Source organism: Arachis stenosperma, chromosome 5 (genome assembly GCF_014773155.1).
Source record: "Arachis stenosperma cultivar V10309 chromosome 5, arast.V10309.gnm1.PFL2, whole genome shotgun sequence".
Classification (NCBI taxonomy): Eukaryota; Viridiplantae; Streptophyta; class Magnoliopsida; order Fabales; family Fabaceae; genus Arachis; species Arachis stenosperma.
Window position 1 is genome coordinate 128,744,406 of NC_080381.1, and position 21,901 is coordinate 128,766,306.

General features: G+C 33.6%; 1 protein-coding gene across 1 annotated transcript; it reads left to right on the plus strand.

Annotated features, from left to right (window-relative positions):
* The first annotated feature begins 16,509 nt into the window (after positions 1-16,509).
* Positions 16,510-21,564, plus strand: LOC130982781 (proteasome subunit beta type-3-A). The gene is made up of 6 exons (XM_057906864.1): positions 16,510-16,805; positions 16,905-17,012; positions 17,697-17,786; positions 18,855-18,939; positions 20,092-20,186; positions 21,207-21,564. The coding sequence occupies exons 1-6, from the start codon at positions 16,618-16,620 to the stop codon at positions 21,253-21,255; spliced, it is 615 nt and encodes a 204-aa protein (XP_057762847.1). The 5' UTR covers positions 16,510-16,617; the 3' UTR covers positions 21,256-21,564.
* The last annotated feature ends 337 nt before the right edge of the window (positions 21,565-21,901 follow it).

Consider the following 21,901-nt stretch of genomic DNA (forward strand, 5'->3'; position numbering starts at 1 on the left):
TTATCTGAGTAAAAAGATAAAACACACAAATAAAATAAACTCTATATAAATTATTAGAGTTGGTAATATATATCCTACTAGTGAGTATTTAATTTGGACCAATCGATTCGGGTAGGATTGTTTATCCGACCCGTTGCGGATAGAATAGGGTACATTATTCGCATCTCTAATATATTATATAATATATATGTAAAAGTTATCTATGTAGTGAAGAAAGTGAGTATTAAACTTGTAATCTTCTTTTTATAAAAACTTGAAATAACCACTAAACTAGTTGATGATCATATTATTTGTAACTTTATATTGGATTTCTTTAAGATTTTATTGTTTTTAATTTCAATTTGAACTTAGCTTTTTATTTTCTATTTTATTAATTTGTATAAAATTTGAAATAATTAAATTTTATATTGCTTGAAAATATTTTATTTTTCTGTAAGTAGGGTCGAATAAGGCAGGATTTAGAACTTTAAGATGTGAGTAGGGTTAGAGTTGAAAGATTCTGAACCCACAAATAAAATTAGGATAGAATTCAAACCCTACTTGACCCTATCCATTACCAGCCCTATAAACTGCTGAACTGGTAGGGTTTTAACATGTAAACCGCTACGATGAGTCGTGGTTTAATAAAAGCTTGATTACGCCAAAACCCCTTGAACCCATTGCGGATCACATGAAAAATACTGAATAAATACTCATTTTGGTTCTTGAGATTTACGCGATCACCTATTTTGGTCTCTAAAATTCAAAATTATCTATACTAGTCCTTTAGATTCAAGTTTAGGCACCATTGTGGTCCTTTGACTCTTTCTGTTGATGACTAGGCAAACGGAGTGCTTAAATGACACCCTTCCTGCCACGTTGGATGATGGGTAAACGATATCGTTTATCCTTGACACCCAAACAAGTCAGAAATGTCGTCGTTTTGTATATAAAGGGAGAAAAAATGATAGAAACCCAAAATAAAGTATTGGTCTTCTTCTCTATCTCTACTATTCTTCATTTTTAACTTGTTTGGACGCCAAAGATAAACGATGTTGTTTACTCATCATCCAGCATAGCAGTGAAAATGCAATCTTAGCACTTCGTTTGCCTAGTCATCGTCGAAAAGAATTGAGAGACCATATTGGTGTCCAGACTTGAATTTGGAGGACCAACATAGATAATTTTAAATTTTAGGGACCAAAATAAATAATCATATGAATCTTAGGGACTAAAATGAGAATTTAATCGGAAAATACTTGAACCAAAATCGTTGTGGGCTACCACAGCTTATAAACAAAATCATATATTTAATTAATATATATTCTATCCGACAATTATCTAATTGATGTGTCATCTATTTTAATAAATAAAATATTTAAATATATATATATATATATATCAGTTTTAAAAATATAAAACTTGAAAGAAAAAATAAAATTGATAGCACTCCTAATTATTTAATTATTTAATTATTTTCCAAGATTCGAATACCATAAATTTATTTAATGTTGGTTGAATCAATTATCACATTACTACTAGACTAATGTATTTTATGAAAGAAAGAAATTCTCATTTCCTTTTTTTTCTTTTGAAAAATTTGATATTTATAATGTGTTATTGATATTAATTTTACTGCCATACTTATCTAGAGATACACCTACAGAGCTTAGAGTAATTGGAGAGAAGGAGCTAAAAAATCTTAAGAGGGAATGGCACACAGGAGTTAGAAGATTGTCTGACAGAATATATATTAATTAAGATTTAATTATTTTATTGGTTTCTGTAATTTTGTAAAATTTTTAATTAGGTTTTAATATTTTTTTTAGTTGGATTTTTACATCAAAATTTTTTTTTTAATTAAATTTTTCTTAGCAATAATTTACTTAATTTTATAGAGATCTAACTAAAAAAAATTTGGTGCAAGAATCTAAATAAAGAAAAAAAATGTAAGAATTCAGTTAAAAAAAATTTTAGTGCAAGAACTCAATTAAAAAAATATATATAGAAATATAATTAAAAATTTCGCAAAACTATAAAGACGAACAAAATAATTAAACTATTAATTAAATATATAATTTTGTTTATAAATTAAACCGTAGTTGCCTATAGCGAATTAGCGATTCTTATTCAAGTATTTCTCGATGTAATTCACGACGGACTCGCGAGATTTTTGTGTTATTAAACTTTTATGTAAACTGTGATTCATCATAGTAGTTTGTATCTATTTTTCCAAAATTCTACAAGCTAGAGCAGTTTACGTAAAACACGTATAGGATTTCAATATAATTAATTACTAATTATTGTATTTAGGTAATATTTAAAAGAGATTATTTTATTTGTGTGTTTAATCCTGAATAAAATTATAATTCATATAAAAATAGAAATTATAGTATACATTTATTTATGAAGAAAATAGCTCTTATTCCCAAAAGATACATAGTTTGACAAAATGATCTTTAAAAAGTGATAATAATTAATGAGAGTGGATTCTTTTTAGTAGGAAAAAAATTAGATAGTGTTTAGTATGTGATTTCATTATTTATTGTTCTTTCTTTCTTATTAATTTTTGGTCTCATTTATAGAATTAAAAGTGAGAGATCACACTTTATTCTCTCCAATAAAAAAAATGGAGAGAATCCATTTTCATAATTAATCGATCCCAAAAGAAGGTTGTTTTTCGATAGAAAAGAATAGAATGATACTCTAAAATTCGTGGTTTTATTTGAAATTAGGAATAAATTTTTGAATCATATTGTAACTATTGAATTCTTTTTGGATTATATTGTAATGATAAAATGAAATCAACCTTTTTTTACAACCAACCTTTAAACATCTTCCATTTCTTTCATATGTGACTATCGATAATTAAATTAAGAGATAAGTATGATTTTGGTCCCAACATAGAGATTTTTGGCCTTTCTTCGCTCTAAAATGGTTCCCAAAGTTTCAATTTGTTTTAAAATCGTTCTTTTTACTAATTTTATTTTTTTATTACTAAATTACCCTTCATTAAAAAAATAATAAAATAAAATAAATATAAAATAAAAAAAAGAAAGAAAGGGATAGATAGAATCGGAGGAGGAAAGAAGGGGGGTGGGGGGCGAGAAGGGGGGGAGGGGGAAGGGAAGAAGGGGGAAGGGAGAGAGCATCACCGCACCGCCGATCTCGCTACTGCCTGCTTCTTCTTCTTCTTCCTCGCTGCCCCGCCGCTCTACCGCCATGCACCACTGCACCACCATCATTTCTTCTTCTTCTTCTTCTTCTTTCTCGCCGTCCCATTGCCCTGCCGTCCTGCACCACCGCACCACCACCATGTCTTCTTCTTCTTCTTCTTCTTCTTCTTCTTGATTTTTTTGTGAAATTTCTGGATTTTTTAGAAAATTTATTGTGGAATATTATTGTTGTTGCTGAAATTTGAATTTGGAATATTATTGTTGCTGAATTTGTTGATTATTGTTTAAAATTTATGTTGCTTGATTTTTCTGATGATGATGATGATGACCATGATGATAATGGTAGTGATTTTTCTGGATTTTTTTGTGAAATTTCTGGATTCTTTGGAAAATTTCTGGTTGATTTTGGTTAGTTTTGGAAAAGGTTCTGAGAATAATGATGATGACCATGATGATACTGGTGGTGGTGGTGGTTCTGGTTGGGCGTAGGTTTCTGTTCTAGTGGTGGTGGTGGTTGATTTTGGTTGATTTTGGGGTGAAGGGAGAAGGGTATTTTCGTCCGAAGGACGATTTTAAAATAAACTGAAACCTTGGAAACCATTTTGGAACGAAAAAAAGACTGAAGACAAAATAAATTTTCAACCTCTACGTTGGAAACCAAAATCATACTTATCCCTTAAATTAACTTGTTTATTTAGAATGACCCTACAAAACTAGAAGCAACATGATTTGTAGCTATTACACTTGTTAAAAGAAAATTGAGGTTTGAAAAGTCAAAAAGTAGAGTTCAAATTGAACAAATCATGCAAGTGACATTTTTGTTAACTTCTTGCTGCTAATGCTCAGGACAAGTTTATTAGTTGTACAAGCATTTAAAATTTATATTTTTGTTACAAGTTGTATTGTAAATTAGGGATGTGCATGGTCCGACTTGGTTCGAAGACCCGACTCGACCCCGAACACTTTAGGGATTAATTTGGTGTGATTTTACTGGGTCAAGAATTGGGTAAGAATCTCAAAAATAAACTCGGTCATTATTTCGGGTCGAGTCCGGGCTATAGTTTAGGTCACCCGAAATCGGCCCAATGGCCCCGTCATTATACACAATTAATATTTTGTGTTATTAGTTATGGATGATGGCTATTTTCATGTGGAATTTATGTATTGTAAACCTTAATATTTGTGTTATTAGTTATTATAAGACTATAAGTTAATGTTCATGTTTAAAATGCATAAGATTTTAGACTAATTAATGCATAATATTGTGTTATTTGTATTAATTTAAATATTTGGTGTTATTAGACAATATTAATATTGATTATGGTTATGTTTTAATTTTAAATAAGAGTTGGTTCTTATTTTATTTTTCTAAGTGAATTTTACTATGTCAAATCATGGTTGGAGTATTGAAAATTTGAATATTTTCACATGCTAGATTATAAGAAGGTATCAAGGTAATGTAATGTTAACGACCTGGTTTTCACCCGATTTTTATCCGGTATAATCGTAGCCCAAAAGTGTATAGGTTTCATCGGGTCTCGGATCGGGTTCAGGTCTAATAAAAAAGCCCGGTATATATTTCGAAGCGGATCTGAGTCACATCAAACCCGATTTCACCCGACCCATGCACACCCCTATTGTAAACCACCGTCAATAATACCTATAAATTGGTGGTAGTTGTATATTTATAAAATATGTTCCATCGAAATGAAAATGAGCATGGTTTTGACAAATTAAAAACGTTTCTCTGTTCCTTCCTTTTATATTAATGTTAGCGAGTTTGAGTAAAAAATATGATAATATCATTTATCTAATTTTAGGATCAATTAATTGTGGATATTATATTTATATTTAATATTAGAGTAACTTAATTTAGCAGTGTTTGAGAATTTGTGAAAAAAATTTACACATAATTATTTGTTCATAGAATTAGTATGACAAACACTGTTAATATTGTTGTTTAATTTAGTCTCAAATTAGATAAAAAAATTTGATTATAGTTATTAAAAGACTTTGATATCTACTCATTTGAAAACTCTGAATATATGAAACTTCATTGAACCGAATTTAAAAGAAGAGTTTATTCTACCCAACAAAAGATAGATCAATTAAAGCTATCTCAATTTTATCAATGTGTAGATTATAAGGTGTTTGACAAAATAGTAAATGGCAAGAGCATAAAATAAGCATGAAACATACTGAAATTATCATAAAAAAGTGTAAATAAAGTCCAGAAAACAAAGTTATAGTCCTTGCAAAGAGAATATGGAAGATACTAGATGTCTAACTCAAAAACTATTGAACAATATTTTACTCGTGTTACAGATCTTACTAATAAGATAAGAGTCTATAGAGAAGATATTTCTGATAGTAAAGTGGTGGAGAAAATTTATTGCACCATGCCGATGAAGTATGACCATGTGGTGACTACAGCACTAGAGTCTCACGATATGGATACCATGATGATTGCAGAGTTACAAAGAACCATGGAAAGTCACATCAACAGAATATTAGAGAAGTCAGAAAAATCAACCAAAGAAACCCTGAAAAGTCAGATGAATTTAAATAATATTGTAGAATCAAGTCATACACAAGAAGGATGAGTTGTGATTTTAATTATCGAAGTAGAGGTAGAGAAAATTTCAGAAGAAGAGGTTGTGGCAATTACAACTAAGGAAGTTGTACTAATTTTACACCGCCTAATCAAATAAGAGGTGAAACAAATTTTATGCTTGCCAACTGAGGAAGAGGTTGAGGCAACTTTTATAAAAAAAGAACCAAAATCAATTTCAATTACTTTCATTGCAAAAAATATGGACACAATGCAACAGAGTGCAGATTTAGAATAATTAAAATAATCAAGCAGATGTTGCAGAAAACCAACATCGAAATACTAATGATAATCCAAATACCCAAACTTTACTTTTCACAAGTAACTCATGTGGTTAAGATAAAAATATATGGTTCTTGAATAATATCTACAGTAGTCATATGTTTGGTAGAAAAGATTTTTTTTTATTAAGTGATTTAGTTAAATTATTACTGAAGTTTGATAATAGTATAAAGATTTCTATTAAAAGAAAAAGGACAAATACTAATTAGATTGAAGGACGGTTCTTTAAATTATATTTCTGATATTTTTTATACTCCTAAACTTGATTACAATTTATTAAGTATGGGATAATTATCTAAAAAAGGATATAAGATGATAATCTATTATGGATATTACACTGTGTTTGACAACAAAAAAAGGTTCTTTGACAAAGCAAAGATGATTTCAACAGAATATTTTCAATAAAAATTCAATATGTTAATCCCTCTTGCATGAGTTATGCGGTACATAATAATAGCTGAATGTGGCATATGCGATTTAGCATTTTCATTTTTTAGGCCTGAATTATCTGTTAAGAAAAAGACTTGTTTTTTGTCTACCATAGATTCATATTCCTAAATATATTTTTGAGATTTGTCAAATGAGAAAAAAGCATAGAGATTCATTCCATACAAAAAAAGTCATGAAGAGTCAAAAGGTTACTTGAAATTGTGCATTCAAATTTTTGTTCCATTGAAGTTTTAGACAATGTTGATAGCAGGTACTTTATCACTTTTATTGATGACTTTAATAGATATACATGGATACATTTTCTAAAGTAAAAATCAAAAGCATGTGATGCTTTCAAGATTAAGAATTTGTCTAAAAAAAATGGGTGTAAATCAAAATTCTTAGAACAGACAAGGAACAAAATATCTTGTTTGTTTAGATTACTTTAAACAACATAGAATTCAACACCAACTAACAATTAGATATACTCCTCAATAAAATAGAGTTGTTGATTCCATTCGATGCCTTGATATATTTGTTAAGTAATTCCAGGTTTAGAAGGCAAAGATTGGATTGAGGAAACGAAGAAAAAGCATGTAAAAATGGAGAACTCATGAAGAAATGAAAGAATCGCAAAGCTGTCAATCCTGACCTCTTCGCACTTAATCGATCATAACTTGAGCTACAGAGGTCCAAATGAGGCGGTTTCAGTTGCGTTGGAAAGTTAACATCCGGGGTTTCAAAATGATATAAAATTTGTTATAGTTTCTTTGCATTTAGGCGATGCGCATGCGTGGCCTATTTGTGCGCATTGCAGGATCAGCGTGACTCACTAAAGGCAACTCGTGGCCAGCGATTTCTGAAGCATTTTGGGCCCAATCTAACCCATTTCTGATGCTATTAAACCCAAGAATTGAAGGAGGATGAATCAAGTAGTCATATTTTGAGTCTTCATCATGGTTTAGTTTAGAATTCTAGAGAGAGAAACTCTAACTTTTCTCTATAATTTAGGTAGTTAAGGTAAAATTCTCTTAGATCAACTTTCAATTCTTGTTTTGATTTAGTTCTCCCTTTTAATTTCTTGTTGTTACATCTTTATTCTTCTAGTTTTTCTTGTTAATTCTCTTATTTTGCTCTCTTTTATGTGTATGGACCTTTGTTGGATTTCTATTTTCTTTCAATGCAATTTTATATTTCCATGCTCTCTTTTATGTTTATCTTCATCACTATTGTTAATTGATTTCTTATGTTAGTTATGGATTCCATTAGTTATTGCATTTTATGATGTTTACTTTTATTGTACTATAGGTGTTTGATAAAATGTTTCCTTTAGTTTTTTAGTAGTTTTCTTTACTCTTGGCCTAGGTTAAGGGAATTGAGTGACCTTAAGTCATTGGGTCTCATTGAATTGATGATTTGAGAACTCTTTGTGGTCAATTTGTTAACCATTGACACTAGCCTACTACTAAGTCAATTGATAGCTAGGTTAGGACTTATGGATTAATGTTGGTCAAGCCTATTTGATGTACTTAATGCTTTGAAGTTGACATTATACTTACTTCAAGCATAGAAATGGACTTAATGGGTTGGTCCCTCATAATTGTCAATGTATGGTTTGTAGACAAGGATGATAATCTCAATTACCTATATCTAGCCAATAGTTCTTTCCTTTATTTTATTAGTTCTTGTTATTTACTTTCTTGCTTTTGTATCTCCTTGCCAATTATAAATCGAACCCCCTTGTTCTTCATAGCCAATAATTGATCACTTCATTGCAATTTCTTGTGAGATGACCCGATGTTTAAATACTTCGGTTATTTTTATTGGGGTTTGTTACTTGTGATAAACAAATTTTGATTAGGAGGATTGTTTGTTGGTTTAGAACTATATTTGCAATGAGATTTAATTGAGAAATTCTTTACCAACACAACTTATCATCTTCATCATGCAGCCACAGCCGTAGTTGTTTCATGATCCTATGCTCTCGCCTTCACTGCGGTTTTCAACCCCAGGACCACCTCGAATGTTTATTTTCATGCAGATGGAATGTTTATTTTTCATGCAATGGGAAGTTTATTTTTCATGCAGATGGGGATGATTATTTTTCATGCGAGATGGGTTGCTTACCATTACCAGGGGTGTTGGGGACGGCTTAGGGTTGACGACGCGACGAATCCGATTCTGCAGAGCCAACGACGGCGCGAGATGGTTCCTTCCAGGGGCTAATGGTGGCGGCGCCGTCGTTGACGGTAGGGATGCAGGAGGTGGCGCTGTGGATGATAAGGGCTTTAGAAAGAAGGGTGGCAGCACAGCAAAATGGTGGTGTGGAGTGGATGAAGGGTGGTAGCACTGAGATCCAGCACAGCAACAGCGGCAGCACGTAGAGGACGACATGAGATGGTGCTGACGTGTGTCTCTGACGGTGACAACAATGGCGCAACAGAGAAGAAGAGTCAGTAATGAGGTCGAGATGCAATGACGCAATGGAGAAGATGAGTGTGCATTTGGGAGGATGCTATAAAAAAAAGGGTTATGGTTTGATGTGGGTTAGGGTTTTTTATGGTTATTGGGCCTAAAACTCGTTATTCACGTTATTCGCATCTCTCATTGTTCATCTAGCGGGATTGTTATTAAAAAGAACATTAATAATCGTGTGTGAGTAATTATTATACTTTGATTCTAGACATTTAATACCATATAGTACTAGTTGAATAGATATTGGGTATGATTTAAAAACTTGTAGAATTAACGATTAGTCAATAAATAATCCGTCAACTTTCGATAAAAAGTTTGAACTCTATAATTATAATGATTGAAATAAACAAAAACCTTAGTCAAAAGGATTGAATAAATTTAAAAAAAATGAGTTTCTTAGTCATTTACAGTTTATTATAACAAGGTGAATTATAGGGTAGAGAGCAAATTTCATACAGAAATCGTGGAATTCTGTGCGGCATACTGTCTTGTAAACATATGTGTCTGACAGTTTCAGGATTTTAAGTAGCGTTTCACAGAAGAGGGATAGATACTACTGGCTAGGTTGGCTAATGTTGAATGAACCAGTTGCTCAAATTAACGGTGTTTATAAGGTGTTATAGTTGTAGGGGATTGGACTCTGTAATGATGAGTTGGATAAAGGAAAACAGTTGAGTTTATGGTCGTTGTGTTATACTTTCGTTATTATGATTTATAAAATATGGATTGTTTTCCAGATGTCATGCACATAGTCGATGCTTCCGATCGTGTTGGTACAACTTTTCCACCGTGGCTTACACATGCTCTTCTTGTATGCCAAGCAACCCCACACTTAGTGCAACAACGCCTCTTGGGTTTAGGCTCTTCCTCGGAGGCACATACACTGTCATTTTCCCACTTTGGTGCACTCTTTGTAGCTGTCATCGTTGGGTCTCTAACCCCACACTGGTTGAGCAGTACCTTGCTACCATCCTTTTTCACACAACAATGCTGCAGTATCTCAACCAGGTTCAAAAGAGCATCACGTGCAAGGGAAAAATCTTCATTCTCTTCACAACCAAGTGTCACAACATAGCTTAATGTAGAGTATAGTGATTGTATTGAAACAGTCTGGCCTTTTCCCTCGAATCATTCCCCAAGTCAACAATGTACTGTCCTTTGCAATCTTACACCATCACATAAGGATAATAGTTTTTTGGGATTTTCTCCAAACCATCATACTTCATCACACAAAATATATGTGAACATAATATGCCATCACTATCCCACATCTTACGCTCGCATTCAATCTGAAGAAAATCTCATGCCCTAAGCTGTTCAAGCTGTGATGTTGATGGTTTGATGAATCAGAAAGGATTAAGAGAGGGAGAGAGATAGGTTCTTCTCATTATTGGAGAGAATGAAAAATCTCCCTTAGAAAATATTTGTTGAGTTATTACACCTTATATACTATGTACCTTTTTTTTTATGTACTCTCACTAAAAAATAATTACAATGGTAAACCTATTATTGATAAAGAAATAATCTAGGTAACACCCTCCCGCAAGCTAGAATTGTGTAAATCTAACAATCCTAGCTTGGAAACATTGGCAAGAAAAGGACCCGGTGGCAGAGCTTTGATAAGAAAATCAGCAAGTTGATCCTTGGAACGAACTGGCATAAGATGAATGAGACCAGACAAATGCTTTTCACGAACAATGTGGCAGTCCACTTCAATGTGTTTAGTTCTTTCATGAAAAATGGGATTATTGGCAATGTGAATGGCTGGCTGGTTGTCACAGAATAGAGTGATAGACTTTTGAAGCGGCAAGCCAATGAAATCCATTAAGAAAGATAACCAACTAGCTTCACAAGTGGCAACAGCAAGAGACCTATATTCAGCTTCTGCAGAGGACTTGGCAACTGTGGTTTGCTTTTTACTCTTCCAGCTAATGAGCGAGTTCCCAAGCATGAAGCAATAACCGGAAATGGAGCGACGAGTATCGGCACAGGTAGCCCAGTCAGCATCAGCAAATCCAGTGAGATGCAGATTAGAAGTAGAGGAGAAGAAGAGACCAGTTGCAGGTCGGCCTTTTAAATATCGGAGTACACGAAAAGCAGCCTGTAGGTGAGAAGTTGTTGCACAGTCCAAAAATTGGCTCAAACGTCCCACAGCATAAGAGATATCGGGTCTAGTATTTGTGAGGTAAAGGAGTCGGCCGATGAGCTGTCTGTAAACAGTGTTGTCTGTCAAAATGGTTCCTGATTCCTTTGAAAGTTTCTGACTATAATCAAATGGAGTAGAGAGAGGCTTGCAATCTAGATAACCAAAATCTCTGAGAAGGTCCATGGTGTACTTCCGCTGATAAATGTGAATTCCAGAGTTAGAGCGTGCTACTTCCATTCCCAAGAAGTATTTGAGATCACCAAGATCCTTTATTTTGAATTTGTCATCCAAATCTTGCTTGATGGAATTGATTTCACCAATGTCATTCCCGGTTAAAACCAAGTCATCAACATATACTAGAATGGCAGTGAAGCTTTGAGATTATTTCTTAATGAAGAGTGAATGATCATCAAAAAACTGCTTATAACCAGCATCCACAAGAGTCTGAGTGAGCTTAATGTTCCATTGCCTGCTTGCTTGCTTAAGCCCATATAGAGATTTTTGCAATTTACAAACCAAACCTGGTTGTGACACAGCCAAACCGGGTGGTATCTTCATATAAACTTCTTTGTCCAAATCTCCATGAAGGAAGGCAGTGTTGACATCCAGCTGTTTCAAATGCCATTTCTTTGCCGCTGCTAATGCTAACATTACTCGTAGGGTAGTCATTTTGACAACTGGACTAAAAGTATCACCATAATCTACTCCTTGCACTTGAGTGAATCCTTTTGCAACTAGCCTCGCTTTGTGCCTTTCTATGGTGCCATCGGGATTGAATTTTACCCGAAAAACCCATTTGCAACCCACAGCCTTCTTGTCTTTTGGGAGTTCAGTGAGACACCAAGTTCTGTTCTGATCTAGAGCTGTCAATTCATCTTGTATTGCCTTTCTCCAACATTCATGTGCAGCCGCTTCCTCATAAGTGCTAGGTTCTTGGTTTGAGGTGATGGCTAGAGAAAGTGACTTATATTTCGGGGTTAGTTTATCATATGACAAGTGTTGTGAGATAGGATATAAAGAGTTAGAGTTGGAAACATTGCTATAGTGAGCTGTGTGGGTTGTCATACAATGATAGTCCTTCAAATAAGCAGGCGGTTTCTTGACTCTTTCAGACTTTCTAGTAATGCAGTCATGTGTGATGTCAGAGTGTTGTGATGCAGGTGCATTATCAGTGTGTGGTGTGGTAATGGGTGCAATGGTGTGTGAGAAAATTGGTGAGTGTATTGAGCTTGAGAAATGTTCATTTGAATCTATGAGTGTGGTATGTGTGGGTGATTGCAAATGATGTGTGGATGGTGTATCATATTGAAAAAGATCAATGCATTGTGGAGTACGAATGGGCACTACAGAAATGTCAGTGCTAGTGGAATGTAAAAATGGAAAATGAGTTTCATAAAAAATTACATTTCTAGATATGAAAATTTCCTTTGATTTTAAATCAATAAGTCGAAAACCCTTTGTTCCTAATTTAAAACCAAGAAAAGCTGTTTTTCTGGCTCTTGGGTCTAATTTTGTTCTTGAATTTGTTAATGTGGAGGCATATGCAAGAGAACCAAATACTCTTAAATATGAAAGGTCAGGTAAATTGCCATACAAAAGCTTATAAGGACTAGCATTATTCAGGTTAGTGCTGGGCAGCCTATTAATTAGGTGAATGGCGTGAGCAACTGCGTATTGCCAAAAATAATGTGGAATTCCTGATTGAAATAGCAGTGCTCTAGCAACACCTAAAATATGCTGGTGTTTTTTCTCTACAATCCCGTTTTGCTCTGGTGTTTCTACACAAGAAGTTTGGTGTAAAATTCCAGTTGATGCAAAAAAGGATTTTAGAGTGAATTCTGGCCCATTGTCGGTCCTTATACACTTAACTTGTTTTTCAAAATGTACTCTGACGAAATTCACAAAATTAATAACCAATTGTGATGCTTCAGATTTGGTTTTCATAAAAAAAATCCAAGTGAATTTGCTCTTACCATCCACCACAGTCAAAAAACCTATGTCCTTCATTGGAAGGGACAGAAATAGGACCCCAGATATCCATATGAACTAAATCAAAACAATCTTTTATTTTAGTTGTACTAAGATTAAAAGATAATTTCTTTTGTTTTGCAAAATGACATGAATCACAAGGAAAATTTGAAGCAATACTATCTATAAAAGGATAATACTTCTTCAGAAAAATCAATTTATGCATGGGTATGTGTCCTAATCTAAGATGCCAAATGTTGTTGTGCTCACTGTGTGAAGGTGTGGTGGAATGAGTAGTAGTAGTAGTTACCGCCAATGAAGCTTGCTTTGTTGGAAGAGGGGGAAAATGAGAGAATTCTGGTTCTTACTCATTGTATATAACCCTTCTATACACTCAGCAATGCCAATCATGTTTGATGTGGATCTATCTTGTATCTCACAACACTTATCATTGATAACAATTGACAATGTAAGTTTGAGGTTAACTTTGACACGATATCAATTTAAAATCAAAAGAAGGAATGTATAAAACATTTTGAGAAAAAAATTTTTAGAAAATGTGATTGTGCCAATGATGGTGCTAACAGTTTTGGTTCCATTTGGCAATATCACATTGATTGGATCAATATTTTGAAAACTTGCAAAATCTTTTAAGTCAAAAGTCACATGATCTATTGCACCGGAATCAATGATCCATAGTGCAGATTTTGGAGTGATAATGCTCATAATTCTCGCATTAAAATGTAATGCAATGGTTTTACCTGGAGTGGAAGTGTGAATGGAATTAGTCAAAATTTGATTTGCATTATGAGGTTGTTGCTGCACACTTTTATCTTTGATCAACTCTAACAAGGCAAATCTTTGCTCTGGAGTGAATCCAGATCTTGATATTCCAATGTTCTCTTGGAGACAATTGAGCTGGAATTGTTTGTCACTGAGTATATCATCATGCCCCTCAGTGATCACGTGATTGATGGTGGTGTTATGTTGCTGCCATTGGTAGAAGTGGGAGGAGTACCCATGCTTCTTATAGCATACATCTTCTGTGTGCCCTTGCTTGTTGCAATGAGAGCAAGCCAATGTAGCTCCACGACCTCTGCAATGGGAGGATCTGTTTGCCATATTTGCCATTTTGAGAAATCAATGAATCACAGAGTAATAGGGATTCAGATCTTCTTCCTTCCAACTCGTTGATCGGAACAACTATGTTCACCAAGAAAGAATCTTGCGAAATAGCCTCTCATCAAACTCTATTGGATGAGTTTGAAGGAAGAGGTAAGAATGGGGGAAAGAAAATGTCGAAAGAAAAATTAGGGATAGAAAGAGAATGGCAAAATTGGATTCGCAACTTTTTTTTTTTTTTTTGATTCACAGCTTGGTTGCTCTCCACGCTCACCGCACCATGAAGAAAATCTCATGCCCTAAGCTGTTCAAGCTGTGATGTTGATGGTTTGATGAATCAGAAAGGATTAAGAGAGGGAGAGAGATAGGTTCTTCTCATTATTGGAGAAAATGAAAAATCTCCCTTAGAAAATATTTGTTGAGTTATTACACCTTATATACTATGTACCTTTTTTTTTATGTACTCTCACTAAAAAATAATTACAATGGTAAACCTATTATTGATAAAGAAATAATCTAGGTAACACAATCTTTCGGTCATTCAGATCATATAAAACGTTAAATACCCTGTTCGGGTTACCCATTTTACAAAACCTTACACAATGGTCATATTGATGCTCACCCTTTGATTTGCTTCTTAACCTCCCTGAAAACAACTCTTGTATATAGCTTCGGTGCAGACAACTCTATTGCATCTAATACGGTAGTTAACACTAGCGTGTACAATAAAATTGTGTAGTAACCTCGTTGTTCCGATAGTCTTTTACGACCCTATCCAAGTTGTGAACTAGTTCAAGAATGCTATTGGTTGACTTTAGAAATGCTTTAATGAAAGAATTGATTCTTTCACATCTTGATATTGTCTATATCCGGCACAAAAAGTCTCCTTTAAATAGATCATTGCCCAACTCTTTAATGTCATACATCAATTGCACCCACGTATTTTTGCCCAAACTGAGAAACTTGATGGATGTCTTTAAATATCTCTCGAACTCGTCAACATCAAAGTTTGCATAGATAGCCTTCTTGAATACTTTCCGAAATTCAATTTCCTTTACCTGTTGGATATAATTTTTCTCCAGATGCCATGCACATAGTCGATGCTTGGTAGAAGGCATCATCTCCGCAATGTCAGCGTGCATTGCCTTATCACCATCCGTGACAACGAGGTTCGAATTTTTTTTTGTCCAATAACATCCAAAAAGTTTAAAAGAGTCCACCTATAAGTACGGACCTCCTCGTCTTGTAACCATGCAAATTAAAAAATGTAAGTTTGCTTACGATGATTCGTCCTGGAGAACACCACCAAAGATTTCTTGTACTTGTTCCCATGATACGTCGCATCAAATGCAAAGACATCACCAAACAACTCATAATGGAATTTCATGATACCGTCCACTCAGGATAAGTTACCCAACTGATTATTTATAGTTTTTACTGCATTGCCGTCCAAGATTCGTGCTCGTCCTTGACGGTGAACATAGTTGTACAAATCTCTTTTGATAAACCGAAGCATGTCGTAATATCTTTTATATTTATTTAAATTTTTATTTTTATAAATTTAAGAAATAAACAAAAATATTTTTATTAATCATAAAATAAATTTTCTATTTATAATTATATAATATTTATTAATATTAAATTTTTTAACACATACTTAAAAAATGTAATAGTTACCAACTAACTAACGAATTATTAAAACAAAAAGTAATAATTGATTTAGTATAAAAATAAAAATACAAAGAAAATATAAAATTATGTATAATTATTTAATTATAACCAGATTAAATGATTTAATCAGTTATTTAATGATTAAATTAGTAACCATTAATTTTTAATATTCTAATTGGATCGATTACCGATTTGATTTTGATAATTATGATGATAAAAAAAGAAATAAAAACAATAAAAATGAGAAATAATTCAATCATACTGTATACATACAAAAAATCAATAATACATTATGATTAACTTAATTAATTTTGTGTATTCGTAATAATTTGAATATTAATTATCATATAATATCACTAAGGGTCCTTGCCAGTTGCCAAATGTTTGGAGCAGCATTAACTTCAAAATTCCCACCATTGGAGCATTGGGGGAGCAGCAGGAGGTTTCTTTGACGCTCAAGGTGAACGCTGGTGTACCGTGGACGCGCGGGTCTAGCAGTTCATCCAGTTCGCATTGAATCGGACGGTTTTCAACTAATTTGAGTGGACTGGTTTAAGTGCACGTCCGGCTTAATCTAAAATTGAACCGGACAGGCCGGTCCTATACTGATAACCAGAACATTGGCCTCCTAAGTCCTAACTTATTTCATCGTGGCTTGATCCCAAAGAAAAGCACTTTTTAAAACATAAAAAAACTCGCGAGCCGCAACATCTCAGTGTCTCCCTTCTCTTCGTTATTCTTGGTTGCTCAAAGTTAAAATGTCGATCTTCGAGTACAACGGGAGTGCCCTAGTGGCTATGGTTGGCAAGAACTGCTTTGCCATCGCCAGCGATCGGAGGCTCGGTGTCCAGCTTCAAACCATAGCCACCGATTTCCAAAGGATCTCCAAGATACACGACAAACTCTTCATCGGTCTCTCTGGCCTCGCCACCGATGCCCAAACTCTGTACGTGCCAATGCATTTCTCTCTTCTTTTTTTAATCAATTAATTTAAAGTTTTCATTTTGTTTTTGTTTTGGTTTGATTTTGTTTGCTTTGCTTGTAGGTACCAGCGTCTGGTTTTCAGGCACAAACTGTATCAGCTTAGGGAAGAGAGGGATATGAAGCCCGAGACCTTTGCTAGCTTGGTCTCTGCCCTTCTTTATGAGAAAAGGTAAATGCAATTTTAATTTTAGATCTGTTTTGAAGCAAGGTTTATTTAATGTTTTTTAGGGTTTTAACAAATTGGGGTTTTGAACAAAAATTTGCGTAACACCTTGAGAAACTTCACCCAATTTTAGGATAGCAATTTGACCCTTCATGTTAACCCCCGAAATAGAGGGAAGCTAATGGGAAGCCAGGAAATAGGAATTACACTGGCATAGTCTTTTATTTACTAATTTCACTGGTATTCATAACTAATGTCCGTTCCACTATGGTGATGCTGCTTATTGCTGCCTAATTGAATAAAAGTCACTTGGGGGCTGTTAATAAGTTATGAATGAGTCTAGTTAAAACCCATGGTAGAGAAAAACTATAGGACACCTTTTATAGTTAATGTCATATTGAGGAAGTCCTCATCCTTAGTTCTCTTCACTCTGTTACATTAAATATGATTGTCACCATTAAGCTATGAACTTTGTGAATAAGTGATGATTTTATCTTAAGCTCAGTGTGCTTTTTTTGAGTTCCAATTTATGTTTTCTCAGAATATTTGCAGCGGATCATTCTTGTATCTTTACAACCATAGCATTTTGGAGCTTTGCACTATTTTCTAATCTGGATTAACAACTATGATGTTAATAAACACAGTAGCTTGAAATTCTTAATCAAACCATACATTGTTTTGCCTTTTCAGGTTTGGTCCATACTTTTGCCAGCCTGTAATTGCTGGCTTAGGAGATGAGGATAAACCATTCATTTGCACAATGGATTCAATTGGAGCAAAGTAAGTTAAATTGTTTCGAATTATCCATCATTTCTTGGCTTTGTAGGTCCATGCAATAATTTTTTTGCACAATTACTTGTTATTAGTACCTTTCAGAAGCCAAATACATTGTCTGAAGCCAAATTTCTTCTTTGGAAAATTTGATATCTTGTAATGTAATTGGATGGAAGCATAGGGTCATGATCACCTGCAAATGTGACTGTTTTAGAAATATTTTATTCTTGAAGGTTTCTAAAGCCTAATAATCAACAGTTTTGATCTAGATTGAAAATGTTAAAAAGCACATGCATCAAAGATTATATCTATATGTGTTACAAAGTACTACCTCCATAGAGAAGACTTGCTCGCAATGTTGCCATTTGATCTTTGTCTTGAACTCCCACGACTATTCTCAAGCTTCAACAGATTATGGTTTTATCTATTAGGGTCGAATTCAGAGACACATGGGGGAGTATAACTCTAAAAAATGTGCTGTCCATGCAATTGTTTGGTGTATTTAGTTGGAGTATAACTCTAATCTCTATAATAGACCCTTTTGGACAAGTAGGTCTTGTGGGATTGATTATAGATTATGTGTTGTGTCTACCAGCCGCAAGACACATAATCTAATTAGAGGTATCTCTATATTTGATAGTAAACATTTCAGAGCCTTGCTGTTTTATATCTTTGTGTATAAGCTAGTTGGTTTTTGTGATTTTCACATTAATATATACATATGCTATCTTCATATGAGAATTTTTCAAAATTTTTAGGATGGCTAGTGTCCCCGCTCCTCACCACTCTTCCTAAAATCTGTACCTGGTATCAAGTACCTTTGATAGCCAAGCATTAAATTTTGATTTGAATCTCTCCCCCTGCCTACCTCCCTTGTCCCTCTCTAGTGCTCATCCTCCGTCTACTATGTCCTGTAATATGCAATATTCAAAGTTTTTTTTTTTTTTTTTGAGGTGATTTTTTGTTAGTCATGTCTGTTCTTCCTTTTAATTATGAAATAGTATGACTGTTATATGACTTTATTTTGAGCTATCTGTATGTGATGCTAAAAGCATTGCCATCTCTTATATGCAGGGAGCTTGCTAAGGATTTTGTTGTTGCTGGCACTGCCTCTGAATCTCTATATGGTGCTTGCGAGTCAATGTTTAAGCCTGACATGGTGTGTCCCCAAGTTTAACTTGTTTTTTCTTTTATGTGACCCTTTTCTTTGTCTCCTGTGGTTGTTTTGTGCACTATGTAGTCATGCCTATTTTTTTTTTTTTTTTATTTTGTGGGTAGTGCTTTAGTAGGAAATGTTTGTTTTCAACTTATTTATCCTGAACGTCACTTTTTAACTTAAAAAAAGAGAAATCATTTTCCAGATACTTGATAAATAAACTTCTTAACCAGGATTTGGAAAAAACGTTTTCATCTTTATTTTTTTCTTTCCTACTGGATAGATTCTTAAAATAGTAGCCTCTTAGAAAAATTAGTTTTCAACTTTTTCAATTATACAGAAGGTCGTAGTTGTAGCATCGCTTTTTCAGAAGCTGAAACAAATAAACTTTAAAATTCTATAAATGAAAATCACTGGAAAAGAAAACTCTAAATGGGCATATGCAAACTATGACATTTTAAATAGTATAGTTCCTTGTAGTAGATTGAAAAATCAATCATGTGTCTTTTACATTATAGTGCATCATAGATCATAGTTATAGATTAAGCTTAAGTGTGAACGTGTAGACGAAGGATGAAATCATCATAGGTTGTAAAACTGAATACTGCCAAATTAGTTGATGACTTGAACTTGAAGCAGATGATGCGGGAGGTCATGCTAGGAGCGGTGTTTTATAATCAGATATTTATATATGGTAGCATGTGTTCAAACTTAAATGATAAATCCAAGACCAAAATTTTCAATATGTTATGTGATACAATCATTTTGCATTTATTCAATGAAGATATTTTGTCGTTCAATTGAAAAACACAATGCACAGCAAGTGAATTCACAATGTCATTTTCTTCATATGAGAAGTTTGTCTGAATAAAATAGTGTTGCATCTGTAAGTCTGTAACTGTGTAACAATGTCAAACAAACTAGTTATCTAGTTACAAAAACATGACACCAATTTTGCAATAAGATGATATCCAGAAGTTTGATGGTGGAATACAAACAGAAAAATCCATTTAATAGTGGCACAATTTAGTTTCAGAAATCAGACTGTTGCACATTGTAAAACTTTTGATTTAGCTTCAGGTATTTCTTATATCTTATTCTATATATTATTTTTTGAAGATAAGATCTTTTTTTCCCCTCTGTACCATCATACAGGAACCAGAAGAATTGTTTGAGACTATCTCTCAAGCTCTGCTGTCATCAGTAGATCGTGATTGTTTAAGTGGCTGGGGTGGACATGTCTATGTTGTGTGAGTTTGGAATTTTCATTTATAGTAACTTGGTCTTGAGATCTTTACATTAGTTGTCAATCTTGGTTCTAAGTAATTGCAAGACTTTCTATGATTCTTACCATTATACATAGGGAAAGTAACTTTTATTTGGGTTGTGGGGGAGGGGTTCTTTTAAATTGGCCCATTAACTTTCGTGCTTTTCAGTTTATCGTCTTATTAAAAGGGGACGTCATTGGCTTTCATGACATGTCATATTATGAAATGGTTTAGTGACAATTCACATACAGGATTAACAAATGTAATGGAGGATTAGAGTGGTCGACAGATGAGAAGGTTTTGCACTAAACTGAAAAAATAAAAATAAGGGATCAAATTAACAGAAAAGAAAGGCCCCAGGGGGAGGGGGATTGCATTTTTGCTACACAAAACACACCTACAAAAGCATATTCTTAGTTCAGTTTCATGAATCGTTGAGGAATTACATGATTAACGGTTCTGTTTTGTCCTTTCACTTTTGCAATTGTTGATGAAAGTGGTACGAATGGGCTGGCTTCTGATATGATATTGGGTCATGTGGTTTATATAGCCGATGCCACTTAGTGGTATAAGGCTTAAATGTTTTTATGGGTGGGCATGGGAGAGAGAGTGTTATTCTCATATATATATATAGTTTTGGCATTATGATGGAGTGGGCATATGGGGAAAATGGCATGACAAAAAAGTATCAACAATTCCGGGAGGAGTGGCCACTGCCTTGTAAAAGTGACTGTCCGAAACTAGTAAGGAACATAACATGAACATATATGATACAGAGAATTTTAAATTCTGATGTGTGTCCTCCAAAATTCTATCCAAGGGGGAATTTGTAGGACGATACGACTATCACGCACACAAACGTATAGTTATGTTTATTTATTTTATTTACAATTTTAAAGAAAGGGTATATTTGTTATTTCAACTTAATTGTTTATTTCTCTTATATTTCTCTTGTAACTTATTTCATGGTTGCTTATTGTTCATTTGATTTCACTCATGCAGTACACCAACTGAAGTAAAGGAAAGGATCTTGAAGGGAAGAATGGATTAACCAGTTACACTCCTCAGATCACATGTCAATTTAGTTTGGAACTGAATAGTAGTCTCCATTTACCATCCACACTGGGTTTATGGATGCCATTAATACTGTCTTCTGTATTTGCCGTAAAACATAAAAAAAAAAAATTTGAGTTCAATATTTAGATTATCAGATGGAGGAGGTTGGAGTTGGGATGCTTGTCAATTATTGTTATTGTTAATCCTCGAAATGTTTTTGCTTCCAAAGTACAAGAATGATACAGCTAACTTGTTGTCAACTTCGAATTTGCCAGATTTTTAATTAAAGTTTGGGGTTTAGTGATTTCTATGATTTTAAACCCTAAACATAATTATATCTAGGTAATTTGTATGTGTTAAGTTGAGCAAATACGAAGCACCATTGGAAACATGGGGTTAATATCAAATACGGTTTTTGAAAGATTAAATTAGTCACTTTAGTTCCTAAAAAGATAGATTATAAATTAAATCGGTTTTTTCATTAGATAAGATGATATGTTAAGAACCACAAACTAATGTCACATGTTATAAAATAATTAGTTGATGTATCATGTTAATAATACTTGATATGTCGCATGTTATAAATTTATTTAGAGTTAAATTAGTGTTTATAAATATATACATAAATTATTTTTATTTCT

What these genes read in the sequence shown, in the direction of transcription:
- LOC130982781 (XM_057906864.1), top strand. Translation starts at nt 16,618, where the DNA reads ATGTCGATCTTCGAGTACAACGGGAGTGCCCTAGTGGCTATGGTTGGC. An exon ending in GCCACCGATGCCCAAACTCT is followed by an intron (nt 16,806 to 16,904) that starts GTACGTGCCAAT and finishes CTTTGCTTGTAG; the next exon opens with GTACCAGCGTCTGGTTTTCA. An exon ending in GGTGGACATGTCTATGTTGT is followed by an intron (nt 20,187 to 21,206) that starts GTGAGTTTGGAA and finishes TCACTCATGCAG; the next exon opens with TACACCAACTGAAGTAAAGG.